This window comes from Ursus maritimus, unplaced genomic scaffold (assembly GCF_017311325.1).
Source record: "Ursus maritimus isolate PB19 unplaced genomic scaffold, ASM1731132v1 scaffold_16, whole genome shotgun sequence".
NCBI classification, from domain to species: Eukaryota; Metazoa; Chordata; class Mammalia; order Carnivora; family Ursidae; genus Ursus; species Ursus maritimus.
In genome coordinates this window covers 63,358,976-63,375,188 of record NW_024424008.1, presented here as the reverse complement: position 1 = coordinate 63,375,188, position 16,213 = coordinate 63,358,976, and the positions used below count along the sequence as shown (strand labels likewise).

The 16,213-nt window shown below is 43.8% G+C and overlaps 1 protein-coding gene across 1 annotated transcript in view; it reads right to left on the bottom strand.

Moving 5' to 3' along the window:
• The window catches only part of TRPC6 (transient receptor potential cation channel subfamily C member 6), a 37,330-nt gene extending 26,529 nt beyond the window's left edge, over positions 1-10,801 (bottom strand). The window contains exons 1-3 of the mRNA XM_040630660.1: positions 10,742-10,801; positions 5,949-6,755; positions 1,056-1,241 (exon numbers count right to left, since the gene is read on the bottom strand). Coding sequence (XP_040486594.1) covers positions 1,056-1,241; positions 5,949-6,755; positions 10,742-10,801 — 1,053 coding nt within the window. The remainder of the gene's footprint in view (positions 1-1,055; positions 1,242-5,948; positions 6,756-10,741) is intronic.
• Positions 10,802-16,213: the final 5,412 nt, after the last annotated feature.

The following is a 16,213-nucleotide window of genomic DNA, read 5'->3' as shown; positions in this document are numbered from 1 at the left end:
TAATGTGTATCTTCTCAGAATGGTAAGATTTAATAACACACATTTTGAGTAGAAAAAAATAACCCCTGTGATACACCGTTGGCCTGTATGTAAACTGGTACTTTTTCTGAAGGGAAACGTAGCAAATATTTTGAATTAACAAAAGCCTGAAGAAAAAAAATAAACTCTTAAATAGTAAGCTGATTGAATGAAATAATAATAAAACAACACAGCCTTTGAAAAGATGAGAAGGATGCTTATTTACTGAAATGTGAAGACGTCCAAAATATGAATTTGTGGAGAGGAATACAGTAGTGACTAACTACTCTCCATTAAGAACTGGGAATACAGAGAGGTGCCTGGAGGGTTCTGTCCCTGGAGCACGTGACTCATGATCTCGGGGCTGTGAGTTCAAGTCCCACGTTAGGTGTAGATATTATTTAAAAGTAATATCTTAAAAAAAAAAAAAAGAATTGGGAAGACAGAAAGGGGGCATGTCTCTACTGCTTGAAAACTTACCATAAGCATATATGACTTTCATTGGACTGTTTTATTACATAATAAAAAGTCTATATAGACTTTTTAAATAGAACCTATCCTTAAAAACTATTGTTTTTGTTTTTAAAGATACCTAACCTAAGAAAGCAATCACGAATGGGGGTGCTCCGTGAGGACACAGAACAAAAGTACTCCACAAACAGTGTTGGCGGGAATCTGAGGGCTCGGGCCCCGCGCCGGAACACATCAACAAATGGGAAATGGAACTGGGTCTCAAACGCTGGTGTTCCTCTCACATAGCCAATGCCTTATAATCTGGACACACGCTGTCATTGTTACATCATTAGTTAAGGAACGCAGAGCAGCAATCACGGCATAAACAAGTCTAGACTTCAAAGACTGGCGTGTAGAGTAGGTTAAAGGACTCGCAGCTCGGCGCCTCGGATCGCTGAGACAACCTGCCTCGTGCACCCGTGCATTAGAGAACCCAGCCCGAGACAATCACGCCGGCCCTTCGCCCTGACGTTGCACCAAGAAGAACGGAAATAATGTAAATGGGGCTTCAGGCCCGACCTTACTTTTTTTACTTCGTATTTAATGGCAAGTTTTAAACGGCTGAGGTTTGGACGGCCGTGATCTCCCCCGCTGTGGCGCACTTCGACGTCCCCGTTCAGGATGGCCTCTACCTCTTCGGTATTTCTGCACAGATCAAGGAGTCCAACGACAAAGTCTTTGCACTGCATCGACAGCTTCTTGTAGTCATTCTAGGAAAGACCAAGCAAAACGAGAATCACGAATGGGGAAGTAGCACGTTTACTATGCACGCAGTGGAATTTATCAGTGACTTGACAGTTTGTAGAGAAAGCAAACAAAAATTTCATCTTTAAGGTTACTGTTCTCTTAATGTGCTTTAATTGCTGTTCTGCTGAGGGATTTCTGAAATATCACACCTTAAAGATTTTCTTCATATCCAAAGAAAAGAGATTTGTCTAAAACATAATCAAAGTTATCAGAGTACTCTGCCAAACTCACCTGTGGGTTCAGGAAAAATACAGAGTAAGCAACTTTCCCCTCAGCCTGATCATACAACTTTGCACACATAGTATCCCTGACGTCCACGACTTCATCTGCAGACGCATAACCCACGTTCGATAGATCTTTGGGAGATCTTGTAAACTGTGCTGGTAAACTTGAGAAACACAGGATATTTGGAGAGGTTCCAGAGAAAAGCAAACATATGTCATTTATCTATTTAATAAACTGTTATTGAGGGACTTTCTGTACCAAAATCAGGGTCACAAGACAAGATCTAATATAAAGTCTGGAAACCAAGATTCTTCTCTTCAGAGAAAAGAATATTTAAGAAAATGCTTTTGTTGTAATTTATTGTTGATGACCTCCTATTATGTTGGGAAGATTTAGAGTGTAGATCATATTTAATGTCAAAAATCACATCTTGAAAACATACTCAACATTACTATTCATTAGAGAAATGCAAGTCAAAACCACAATGAGATACCACCTGACATTTGTGAGAATGGCTAAAATCAGAAAGACAAGAAATAATGTGTTGCTGAGAATACAGAAAAAAGGGAACTCACATGCACTGTTGGTGGGAATATAAATCGGTTCAGATGCTACGGAGAACATCTGGAGGCTCCTCAGAAAAGTAAGGGGCACCCGGGGGGCTCAGTGGGTTAAGGGAGTGACTCTTGGTTTCGGCTCAGGTCATGGTCTCAGGGTCGTGAGATTGAGCCCCTTGTCAGGCTCTGCATTCAGAGGGGTCTGCTTGAGATTCTCTCCCTCTCCCTCTGCTACTCCCCTGCTCGCACACGTGTGCACCCCCCCATAAATAAATAAATAAATAAATCTTAAACAAAATTAAACATAGAAATACCGTAGGATCTAGTAATGCCACTACTGGATATTTACCCAAAGAAAAGTGAATACACTAATTTGAAAAGACCCATGCACCCCTTGTTTACTGCAGCATTATTTACAGTCGCCAAGATCTGGACGTGGTCTAAGTGCCACTGCTAGGTGAATGGATGAAGAAGAAGTGGTGTACATGCAATGGAATATTACTCAGCCACGAAAAAGAATGAGATCTTGCCATTTGCAAGAACATGGAGGGACCTAGAAGGCATTATGCTAAGTGAAATAAGTCAGACAGTGAAAGACAAATACCATAGGATTTCACTCATGCGTGAAATTTAAGAAACAAAACAAACGAATCAGAAACAGACTCATAAAAGAGAACAGACTGGTGATTGCCAGAGAGGAGAGGGGGTGGGGCGGTGGGCAAAATGGGCGGAGGAGACTGGAGGTCAGGTTTTCAGTTATAGAATGAATAGTTCCCGGGAATAAAAGCACAGCTCGGGGAATACAGTCAATGGTCTTGTAATGGGTTGTGTGGTGACAGATGGCAGCGAAAGGTATAGACTTGCTGAATCACTCTGTTGTACACCGGAAACTAACGTGACACTGTGTGTCAATGACAATTCAATTAAAAAAAGCACTCTAATTTATATATACCATGCATTAACATCTTCATTCAGGTCTTTCTAAAACTTACTTCCTCCCTGTTTTTTCTCTTCCATTGAAATGAGGCCACTTATAGCCCAATGTTAATCCAGAAAACCTATTAACTTTGCAAATGGATTCCATTGTCTCCTGTAACCTTCGGAGTCATCCTGCTTAGTTTGGTTAAATAACGTGTCCAAGATCATGCAGCCACTGAGTATCAAATCAGCTTAAGTCCAGCTCTGTTTGGCCGCAAACCCTTTGCCTGTAAGAATCAATGCCCTTTGCCTCTTTGTAGAATGCTTTTCTACTTCGATCTCTGGGAAGCAAGTAGGGCAAACACTATTCCCATTTCGCACATCAAAAATCTAAGGTCCCTGAGGTCACACAGCCCGAGTGGCAGCGTTTACTGTGGGAGCCATAGCTTTGCGACTTGTCTCCTCCATCGTGAAACCACGGGTGTGCTGAGGATGGAAAGACCCCTAGAAAGAATCAGGAGACAAAGACGCTCTGGATGTGAGTCAAGAAGGTAGTATTTGGGGGAAGTCTATATGGGTAAGTATGAAGCACCAACTTGGGCTCCTCTCTGTAAATCATGCCAACTGGCCTTCCATTACAGGTCAGTGATGTCTACACAGGCAACACTTCGCTAACTGCAGGTGCAAAGAGGCAGGCAACTTGATCAAACAAATTATGCTTCACTGAGAACTGCTCATGCTACTTCCAAACTGTCTATCTGGTCAGAGAACACGCAGAGTCACAAGGAGACCGCTTCACCCTTTTCATGCCACAGTCAATGAGGGACCTGGGGACAAATGATGAGGTAGGCAAGTGCATATGTTCCCCAGGACCACTATCAGGTCTCTCACGTAGAGTGGCTAGGGGCTGGGACGTCTACCTGTAAATATCCCTGTAATCAAATCACAGATCTTCCATTGTTCAGCCACATGATCTCACATAGGTGAAAACCATTCAGTGAGATAGGTGCTATTATTATTCCCATTTTACGAATGAGAAAACTGAGGTTTAGTGAGATTAAACAAGTGTTAAATCTCATGTGCAAAGTACTTAGCACGGGGCTGAGCATTTAGCAAGCACTCAGTAAAACACGGTTATTTCATTTTATGTCATCAAAGGCAAGATCTGGGGCACCTGGAGGGCTCAGTGGGTGAAGCATCTGCCGTTGGCTCAGGTCACGATCCCGAGGTCCTGGGATTGAGCCCCACGTCAGTCAGTGAGGAGCCTGCTTCTCCCTCTCCCTCTCCCCCTGCTCCTGCTATTGTACTTTTTCTCTCTCAAATAAATAAAATCTTAAAAAAAAAAAGGCAAGATCTGAAAACAGGCCCTTCCTTGACATTTGTAAGCACCCACGCAGCTGAAAGTAAACTTGACTGCATGCAGCCTGCCTGAGAGGTAGTCCTCAGTTCCTAGATGAATCCTTAGTCCTTTTAAAGACAAAAATGTAAGGAGCAAAATCGACACTCCCTAGAATTCCAAAAAGGCTCAGGTGGAATTAGATAGTTATTTATTTATTTATTTATTTATTTATTTATTTTTAAAGATTTTATTTATTTATTCATTCAACAGAGAGAGAGACAGCCAGCGAGAGAGGGAACACAAGCACGGGGAGTGGGAGAGGAAGAAGCAGGCTCACAGTGGAAGAGCCTGATATGGGGTTCGATCCCATAACGCCGGGATCACGCCCTGAGCCGAAGGCAGACGCTTAACCGCCGTGCCACCCAGGCGCCCCGGAATTAGATATTTAAAAGGAGAGCACGCTCAAGTGTGGGGCAACACTGTTCAGTAGGAACCACATCGGCTGATAATATTTAATTGTATTATTTAATACCTGACCTAAAAAATTGCTTCCAGTTCACTGCTAATTCTCAATCACACAAAACAACACTTTTTTTTTTTTTTAAGAAAGAATAAGACCATGGGAATCCATTCACAAATGTTTTCATATTTTAAGTTCTCTGGAATCGACAGGTAAAGTCATGGAAAGTGAGTGTTGGCAGAAGACCATTCGCCAGATGCGGCACTGTGACTCTGGTTCCTTGAAAGAGAGGCTGAATCTGGCAGGTTGAGTTAACTCTGGGTCACACCACACATTAGTAACTTAGAAGTGTTTGCCTGACCACCTCTGAGCTGGAAAGAGAGGACTGATGGTGGTGCCCGTGCTGGGAATCTGGGCTTTTATCCTCCCAAACGCAGCACAAGCACGTGGCCCGGGCGGCGTCTGGCAGCTCTCCCCACGTACCCTTTATAAAAAGACCCCTCAACGTTCCTTCAGTGACGACTTCTTTCACAGCTACAAGGTTTTAGTTTTGCTATTATCTTGCTCTGAAGTAGCTTGTCCCTCCTCAGCATCCCCGAATCCTATGCATTCTGCCCTAAACAGCTGAAATGCCATCGTACCCGTAACTTCCTTGAGACCCAAGCTGAACTAAACGCTGCTTCCTCTGGTCTTGCAGAGCTCATGTGGTCCTTTCACTTCTCTATCACTTCTGTGCATGCGTCTCCCCGGTCACACCATGACCTCCTTCAGCACCTCCCGCCGTGCTCTGAACACAGACATGGTTCCACGGGAGACGGAACCCGGCTTGGGAGCACAGCCCGCCTGGATTCTGATCCCAGCTCCGCCAATTACCAGTCATTGGTCTTGGGCCTTAATCCCCTTTCTATGCCTCCATCTCTTCATCTGAAAAGCAACTAATATCTTCTCAAGGCTGTGATGTGAATTAGAACAAATGTGAAGTGTCTAGAGTACAGCATCTCTAAAAAGTTTTACTACATTTCACTATAACAAAGACCTTGTTCAAAAAACACAGACGGTGATTTCCTGTCCACAGGGACTAACTAGCACAACGCTGAGCACCTAAAGGAAGGTTATAAAGACCCTGGACTCCGGCTCCTGGAGAGCGAAGTCCTCAACGTGAACGACCTACCTTGAACTCTTTCTCAATGTTGGCCAGGACTGCCAGCTCGTTGCTCAGCTCTAAAGCTGTCATGACTGGGTCTTCACTAGACAGTGACAGGTAAGCTGGACTTGCCAGGCCCTTGTAGGCATTAATCCTCGATCTGGAGTGGCTGAAGGAGTCGTGCTTCTGTTTCTGGTTGCACTCACTGCACTTGCAGAAGTAATCATGCGGCCGTTCGATCCGAGCTCCCTTCCGCAAGAGGGTGTGCACGATTTCGTATTCCTGGCAGTGGGCAGCCAGAATGATGGGCGTCACATCATGGGAGAACCGCGTCCCGTCTTCATCATAGGCATAAAAGTCGTCCTGCTGCAGTTCAGACTGGCTGGGGCTGGTGGCGAGCCTCTTGCCTTCTGCAAAAGCTGGATGACTGAGAATGGCTTCCACGATCCGAACGTAACCTTTACTAATAGCAAGAAGCAAGGCGTCCCCAACGCGAGAGAGGTTTTCTTTCTTGAGAAGCAGTTCTGTGATCTCCAGATGCTCGTTGGCCACTGCCAGCTGCAGGGCATTCTGGCCCATGTAATCCACACAGTTGACGTTCAGCGAGAGACATTCTTCCAACATCTTCCTCACCACCGGGATGTTGCCATATTCAGCAGCATCTAAAAAACGTTCCTCCTCAGCAGATAAGCTCGTTGAGCGGTCATTAAACATGTATGCTGGTCCCCGGTTAGCTAACCTTCTCCCCTTCTCACGGAGAATCGTCTGCCGCCGGTGGGCCAGTCTGTTGTCGGTGTCCCGGCTGTAATAAAATAGACAGAGTGGGGACAGATCCTATTAAGAGCGCTTCACTGGGCCAAATGACCTGCCATTCATCTAATGCAGCCCTCGAGCATATTAGATGTTGTCTCATCGTCTCTAGACAAACTATAATATAAATGAAGATGTATTTATTTGTTAATGGATTCCCAGAGCTTCTCCTTTAAGAAAGCCAAGCACTTTGCAGAATTTAATGTTTTCCATTTGGGGTGGAGACTCTGGCAATTCCCAAAATCTCTCTGTGCCTTTCACATCGGGATTAATAGGTGTGTTTCAGTCATGGAGGGTGTAAGGCCCAGGAAAACCAATGGTGAAAAAAGTAGAAACTTTTCTGCCCTTATAAATCTTACAGTCTCGGGAGAAATTGGGAATCAGCACAGTGCCTTGTTATCAGCTGTTTGTCACAATAAACCCAGAGCAGGGTCATCTAGCGATGCTTCCAGGACAAAGTTACAGGCTGAACACAGAAGGATGAGTAGGACTCAGGCGAGGGTGTGTTGGCTGCCCCATGCTGGGTGCAGGTGGAGAGCAGAGGAATCAACCAGATGCGACAGCCCAGGTTTCATTAACAGGCCTTGGACTCTGCGAGGTGGTCTAAAACACCACTGGAAATGAGAACATGGTGATTAAGGCGTAGGTGGGAAAGAACACTTCTGTGATGGAGACAGTGGTCGAGGAGGTGGCTAGCCTTCAATGTAAGGCTTCAGTCTGGGATACAAGAAAGCAATGCCTTCTCCAATCAAATGCTACAATGGGGATTTTTTTTTTTCCTTATTGATTTATAACTTTGTCTTAAAGTTTAAGGCTCAATCCTCATCACTGTCACCAACCAGAGACTCAAATGGGCAATTTCCTGCAGAACAGGGAAGGGCCACGTTAGGAGGCTAGGGGGCTGGAAAGAAGGAAAAAGGTGTGATTGCTGATAGATGGGATAGATGTTTGCTCTCTTCATAAATGTTTATAGAGCCATCCCTCGAAAAACTATCACAAATTTCCCAGTAGGAAGAGAACTTAAATCAGTCTAAAGACCCCGTAAACGACCCCCCCTCCAACGCAGCCGAATTATCTTTCTCTGCGAGTCCCTAACTATCTCAACACCAAATCTCTTGTCGATGGTAGTGTGATGCCCAAAGAAGTTGCAAGACGTCAGCAACTCAGAAATGGATTATGGTTGTCTAAGCAGCTCTGAATATGCTGCCGTGTTCACCAATGTTTTCCGTAGACTCACTCAACACTGAGCCCTTCAGCCATCCATGGTCTTCTCTTCAAAAGTCACCAGGATGACGTTTTATTAAAGAAACAACTTAGTAAATTTAAAAAATGACGTCTGGGGGGTGCCCTGGTGGCTCAGTCAGTTAACCCTCCGACTCTTGATTTCGGCTCAGGTCATGATCTCAGGGTCCGGGGATCGAGCTCTGCCCCAGGCTCTGCACTCAGCGAGGAGTCTGCTCGTTCCTCTCCCTCTGCTCCTCCCCCCCACCTCCGCGCTCTCTCACTCTCTAAATAAAATCGTTAAAAATGCAAACATAAAAAATAAAAAATAAATAAAAAATGATGTCAAGGGCCAATGGCTAGACGTATGCCACAATTCCAGTACTTTTTAAAGTGGATCTTTATGTTAAAAATAGAGCTACCCTATGACCCAGCAATTACACTACCAGGTATTTACCCCAAAGATACAGACGTAGTGAAAAGAAGGAGCACATGCACCCCAATGTTCATAGCAGCAATGTTCACAATAGCCAAACTGTGGAAGGAGCCGAGATGCCCTTCAATGGATGAATGGATAAAGAAGATGTGGTCCATATATGCAACGGAATATTACTCAGCCATCAGAAAGGATGAATACCTACCATTTGCATCGACATGGATGGAACTGGAGAGGATTATGCTGAGTGAAATAAGTCAAGCAGAGAAAGACAATTATATGGTTTCAGTATTATGTGGAACATAAGGAATAATATGGAGGACCGTGGGGGAAGGGTGGGAAAACTGAATGGGAAGAAATCAGAGAGGGAGACAAACCATGGGAGACTCTGGACTCTGAGAACCAAACTGAGGGTTGCAGAGGGGAGGGGGTGGGGAGATGGGGTAACGGGGATGGGCATTAAGGAGGGAATGTGATGTGATGAACACTGGGTGTTACACGCAACTAATGAATTATTGAACTCTACATCAAAAACTAATGATGATGGCTAACTGAACATAATAAAAAAATAAAAATAAATAAATAAAAATAAAACTACACTAGTGTAAGATTGAGATTTGGCTTTTCCTCTGTCAGACAAAGTTTTCTTGGATTGTTGGTGTGGTTTTTTTTCCTTTCCTTTTTTTTTTTTTTTTTGAAGACTTTATTTATTTGAGAGAGACAGAGAGAGTATGAATAGAGGAGGGGCAGAGGGAAAGCGAGAAGCAGACTCCTCGCTGAGCAGGGAGCCCGACACGGAACTCGATCCCTGGACCCTGAGACCAGGACCTGAGCCGAAGGCAGACACTTAACTGACTGAGCCACCCAGGCACCCCTGTTGGTCTGTTTTTGATAAGAAATTATAAACAAAGTTTATTCTTTCTTTTATCTACCCAGAAAGCCGAAGTTTCTATGTTTTGTCTTTATCAGGTCTTTGATCACTTAAGAAAGTTAAAACTTCTCAATATTAAAGGAGATGAATTTTGCTAACAACTATAAAACCTGTAGAATCTCTTATTGCCATCTTGGGTAAACGGATTATTAAATATCAAGTCGTGTAATGATCTGTAATCCTATTTAAGCATGTGCTTTAAACCCTTCAGAGGTTTTTAACAAACTTCCCAAGATTTGATATAATTAAAGTCATTTTGGCTCGGGGCGCCTGGGTGGCACAGCAGTTAAGCGTCTGCCTTTGGCTCAGGGCGTGATCCCGGCGTTATGGGATCGAGCCCCACATCAGGCTCCTCTGCTATGAGCCTGCTTCTTCCTCTCCCACTCCCCCTGCTTGTGTTCCCTCTCTCGCTGGCTGTCTTTATCTGTGTTAAATAAATAAATAAAATCTTTAAAAAAAAAGTCATTTTGGCTCATTAGGCTTATTTATTTGGTATGTTAAGTTACATGAGAAACATTGTCGAATCAATGATAAATGTTGGGTTATGCTGTGTGGTTAAACGGTAGAACTGTTCCAGAAAGTATATGAAATTCCTAACGTTTTCCTGTATCCTGATCTAAGGTCGTCTCTTGACATTCTAACTATTCTAATTATTGAAAGGTTGTGTATCACAGATATAACTAGTTTTCTTGTCAACTGCATTGTAGTGAACTCTCATCAGATCTTTAAAAAATAATAATAGAGTGGGCCTTGAGATACCATACAGGGAACTTCTGTTAAGTACTGAGGGAATGATTTCTACATCTAGTTTGATTTCCATAGCGATTGCTTTTCTTCAGCTCCAGTTTTAGTTTTATCAAAGTTATGCACATACACAATTTAATTTGCTATAAAAACAGCAACCCTTTGTTCTTCATGCCCCCTCGTCCTGAACCCCAGAGGCAAAATGTCAACTATTTCAGTTGATTATTTTGTAATTTCAATCCTTGTATCTATATAACTTAGTAATATTGTGATTTCTGATTTTCCAGGTTTGTCATTTTCTGTGGACTTCCCACCAAAGCTGAGCATGTGGCTGATGTTCACAATCTCCCTCCCCTCGCACACATGCCCACATGCACACACAAACACACTTCACGGCCCATCATTCCACAGTTACGGCGTCAGTCTCTCCAGGTAACTGTGATAATGCGGTCTCGTCCCAGCCGTGGCAAGCAGCACACCAAGGCATCTTTCCTCGCTTCCCTGTGTCCTGAAACCCAGTAGTTAGAAAGTCTTTTTCCGTATTCATATACTTCATGTTCTGTGTACTTATGACTAACTCAACAAAACTCTACTCTCCTTCAATCTAAATCTTCTTTTAATTTATCCAACGTACTACGTGTGTTTTGCATTTTAGCTTCTTGAAGAGGGTCTGCTAACCTGGACCTGGATGTGGTCTCGAGTCGAATGTGTGTTGTCTTTGCATCTTCCTTCTGGCATCCTCCCAAGGACTCTCTTCGCTTTGCTTTGGCGTTGGGTTCCTCGCGCACTGTATCCCAGACCCTCCGCTGAGTTCCCGCTCACGCTCCAGCACAGCATGCCCTCCAGCAGCTGACTGAGAAGGTACGCATGGGACACAGATTTCTTCAGATGTTGCAGGTCTAAACAGGACTTTGTATTATCAACAACCTTATTGGTAGTTTGGCTGGGTAGAGAATTCGAGGTTGACAATAATTTGGAAACAATTCTTCTATTAGATTCTCGTTCTTGTAGTTGCTATTAGGAAATATGATTCTGGATATTCTCTTTGCCTCTGGTGCCCTAAAATTACACCATTTTTTATTGGAGGGAATCTCTTTTCCTCCATTGTTCTGTGTACCCAGTAAATCTTTTCATCTGGAAAAATGTGGCCTTTCTAAGAAATACTTTTTTCTTTTTCTGAGAAATATTTTTGACTCATGTCTCTGTAATTTTGTTCCTGGCTGTCAGTGTAGTTTCTGGGACTCCTTTTGGATGCTGGACGTCCTGGGATTACCATTTAATTTTCTTATCTTTTCTCTCCAATTTTCCAGTTAATTCTGTGTGTTTTTTTGTTTGTTTTTGTTTTTTGCATTATACTCTGGGCATTTCTTTAACTTTATCCTCTGACATATCTTTTGAAAGTTTTTCTCTGCTATTATGTTTTTAATTCTCATCTTTTTGTTCTTTATAACACCTTTGGTACTTTCAAAGACACACTATCTTCTTTTATCTAAACCCAGAGACATTAGTGATAAAGACTCTACACAGATCAGAATACTTTGGAGAATTTACTCCTACGCTTCTTTTTAATGAATACTTTGTACTCTCTATTTTATATCGGAGTTTTTCCTCAAAAAGCTAGTGATCCCTAGTAGATACTCTTTTCCATTAAAAAAATAAGTGTTAGCTCCAATGTCTTTTCGAAAAGAGTGCAATTTTCCCTCAGAAGAATTTGCTAATGTCGGTTTTGGCAAAAGGTGATTCTTGGAGGAGAGTTTCTAGAAGAGCAGCATGACTTCTGAGTTAACAGGATGTAGGAGGTAGAACCGCGAAGAGGTCACCAAGACTCGTCACAAAAGCAGCCATCCGTCATCTTCCTTCCGAGGTTCTGAACCCCGTTCCCTGCTCTCTGTCACTCTTCCGGCGTCTAAGAACCCCCTCCAGTCCTGCCTCCCCACGTATAACCCCTTAGCTGCTGCTGTCGACCGAGGAACTTCACACCTGAGGGGGAGGGGAAGCGTCTGCGGAACATGGATAACGCACGGAAAAGAAAAACTAAAATCAAAGGAGAAAAGAGCCAAGATGAGGGGATTTATAAAAGTAAGAAGAAAGTACTGTTGAGTGAGGATTTGGGGGAAAAGTTCTCGTGCTACTAAAACAAAACCAAAAAAGCACAAAACGGACACAAAACACCAATGACCAAAAGACCAAGAACCGCGTCTCTGTTTTGGTCTTTTTCTTCCGTAAGAATGGGTGAGATAATTACTCCAGCCTCTGTCACAGGACCTTTCCAGGGTCAATTGGAATTACAAATGTGGAAAGCACCTAAATTTGGCCTTCATTCTTTCTTACAGCCACAGGAATATGCATGTCTATGAACAAGAAGCTCACAGCTTTACCAGTTCTCAGCCATTTATTCAAGTGCAAAACCCACGGAAAGGCAAGGGCTACACCGGTGATCCAGCGGCTTTTGTCTTTTTAAAGAAAAAAAATTATTATCGGGAACTGTACTCATACCTCAATTTTTAATCTGGTTTCCAGAGTTTTATTCATTCATGTAACAACCTCTAAACTTACACTGAGGTAGAGTTGTGATATCTTTAATTCTAAAATTTTAAAATACTGATTTATGACTTCCATGCCTATTTATGAGTAACAGTAGGTTCAACTCTGGCAAGCCACTATTTCTAAGGATATGTCCAGTTTCCTTCTAGACTATTACGGCTTTCATACCTACAGCTTCCATCCTTTTGAGGAAACAGCAAAACCATTTCCACAGAGAACGTTTTCTTCAGTTTTAAAGCATCTTATGTCTACTTGTTGTAAGCACTAACATCAATCCATTGGAATGACATACATTTCAGATACATTTTTATAAAAAGGCCTGGATTATCATCTCTTGGGCACTCTGTCGACAGGGGAGCCCGATCCAGAACGTGAGATTGCTTTGAGGACGATGACCGCTGCACTGCACGCACAAGGACGGCTGTCCTCCCTGCGTGGGTGGTGACAGGAAGGGAGGGCTGCCAGCAAGGTGGGCAAACAAAACCCATACTTTCCTGCTTCCCGACTCCCCTCCCCGAACTGCAGTCTGAAAAGGCTCTTTGTTTGGTATTTTGTCACAAGTGGTCTTGCTTAATCCCTGCCTTTCAAATGCAAAAGCAAAACAGGTAAAACAACTTTAAGACTTTAAAGAAAGATATTTGATGCTGCTGGATTATATTACCCTCCAAGAGTGGGTTTTATAAGGCTATGTTGTAGAGCTGTATATTAACTGCAAAAAAACCGAGTAAAATAATCTACTAGAAAGAGGAACCACCACCCAAAGCAATATATCAACAGAAGAGATATTTTCGTTCCAGCCAAAGGGCCCATTTTTGCCAAGTCAGTTCTTCTATTTAAGAAAAATATTTATTAAGAATTTCTCTTCACCCATTTAGCCACATGTAGCATGACTGGATGTTCAGTAACCTACATTTTCATGTCTATTTTTAAAAAATTTGTTTTATCACAAAACATAAATACCAGTTCTAAGAAGGAATGTAACTAGCCACTGCCCCCTTGGTACTCAAATATTGATTAGGTCATGAAAATCAACAGCTTCTACATACCTCATTTTCCTGATTCTTTTTGCTGGCGAAATATTGCCTGTTGCCCCAGAGAGTGAGAGATGGAATAACCCATCTCTCCCGAAAATGCCGGCAATGCAAATTAGCTTCTGAGTCAAATGGACTGTGTGCTGTGAGGCCAGAGCATCTGTAGTAATTCTTCTATTTCCTGTTCGGGTATAATGTGCTCTTACCAAATGGGACTGCTCTTATACAAACTAAGATTTATGTCAAGTACGTAGCTTGATTTTTTATTTTTCCCTTCAAAAATCCTTGCAATTGTAAAATTAAAGCACAGTCCTGCTAAAGCAGGAGCCTGAAGGATGTCAAGGGCATGCACCTGTCCACGCAGCCTGGGGAGCCACCAGGGTCAGACGCCAGCAGGAAGTGAAAACAAAGGGAATGTCACAGCATGTGCTTTATTATCTGCACAATTACCCAGGGGAAAAACTAAATTTGAGTCTTTAGAGATTAACACTCAACACAACTAGCCATTTTGCCGACCACTTAGGAGGATGAGTGATAAAAGTACTTTTATTCTAATTTTATAACAATGAGACTGTTTTCACTTTGTCTGCTCCATCCCAGGCGACACACACCCCTGGCCTTCCCTCAGGGTAAACAATGAGAGTGGTTTTCTCTGTCTCAGGGGAGCAAGGACTGTTTTGCCTTATTCACCAGGAGATCCCAGGGCTTAGCGGGAAGGCACACTGCAAAGTGTTAAAGGAACAAAGTTCAAAGCCTGGAGTCCACTGGTTCCCATTAAGCCAACAGCAAATACAACCCTTAAAACAAAGCACAAAGGTTGAGCCTCAGTGTGTCCTGCTGCATATTCCTTTCAAATCAAGCTTAATGGGGACAGAGGAAACTTGAAAAGCACGACTTTTTAACGGCATCCTTGTGACTTGCCTCGATCCTTTCCTGTCACCCTTCCTGCTCTGTCCTCCGGTCCTTCACACCCCGCACAGCTTAACCACCCACGTTCACAACGTATTACCAAATCCTGTGACTTCCACACCGTTTTCAAGAGAGCAAGTCTTGATTTTGATTCAATCAGCTTCAACTTCCCCCGGAGGCGTCCCATGCCACCCAACACTGTCCTTCCGTGTGATGCGTCGCACGGGTCGCACGGCGGCCCTGTTGGAGGAGGGAGAGCACACACCCCAACACTGTCACCTTCAGTGGGGAGCCAGCCTGTCTTGTGTAGGTTTCATGCTTTTTGTTTATTTGTATCGCCAATTGACATTTTGCTTTTATAAATTAGAAACCTGAGCCTGTGAGAGGATGAAAACAGGAGTAAATAATGAAACAGTTACGGATCTTTATAAAATAACTAAGTCTGAAATGTCAGTTTCTTGTTAGCTAACAGTTTGCAGGTTATTCCACGTATCGTGTCTTCCTTCTTTGAAATGTTCTTCGGAAGCTCTCTGGGCACATGCATCTATTTTGATGTATTTTAATAGAGTACCTCTCGAGACTATTAAGAAGTTTATGTGTAATACAAGCAATCTACCCCAATTATCAAAGAAAGAGGTTTAAACGATTTGCTTCCATTACCAGAAGCCCTCATAGGGCTGCGCATTACACAGCCCTATCTCACACTCCACAAGGAACCTCTGTGTAAGGCAGATTCGAGGCAGGAAGAAAAGAGCATACTTAAATTGGGGGTGTGAGGAGCTGAATGAGGAGACTCTGGGAATGTGTGGGCAGGAATTATGGAAATCCAACGTGGTGCCACGCTGTACCCCGGTCCAGGACAGTGTAGGCTTGGTCCAGAAGGAGCGTAAGGACGACACAGTCACTGCAAGTTAGACAGGGTAACTGTAAGGCAAGGGCCAGTCCCAGAGTCTCTGACCTTCGGTAAGGGCAACGACCAACCCTCAAGGAGAGAGCCGGGGAACTGGTCCCCTGACCTCATTCTCCTGCGCTCTGTTATCCCACAGGGGCCTCCCATGGGCTGCAGCCCACACAGTCTGCATTGATGGCCATCCCCCACAGGCAGAGGACAGTGGGCACGGTGGAGAGCGGACCAGGAGGGCCAAGCCAACATCACCCAGTGCCCGCTCTGAGAGTGACCCCGACCTCGCCGTGATTTACGCCCTCAGAAACTGCTACTGGAAACGAGAAGATGGCGAGTGTACAAACGTTTACTCTGAATCACAGATGCAACGGCTGTCATCTCTCTGAGCTTATCTTCCCTTCTAGACGCTGACACGAAAAACACCCACATTCAACTTCAGGCAGTATCTTTAAAAATGAGCCTGTAACTAAGGTTCGTCCACCTGCATTTTAAGTCAATCCTCACAGGAGGCTCAGCACGAGCCACCCTGACGCTGAGGGTGAGAAGGGACGTAACGTGACATCACAGAAACATTCGGAATTGCTGAAATTGTGTGTCCAGCACACGCTGAAGCCGCCGACCGGTGGAGCTAGCAGAGCTAATACACGGGGTTCAGTACGCGGCATGGACACGTTCCCAGCCTCTTCCACAGGGGCCAGGTTGACCCAAGCCTGGCACATATGGCACAGTGAACACACAGAGGAAAAGATGACTGGACGACAG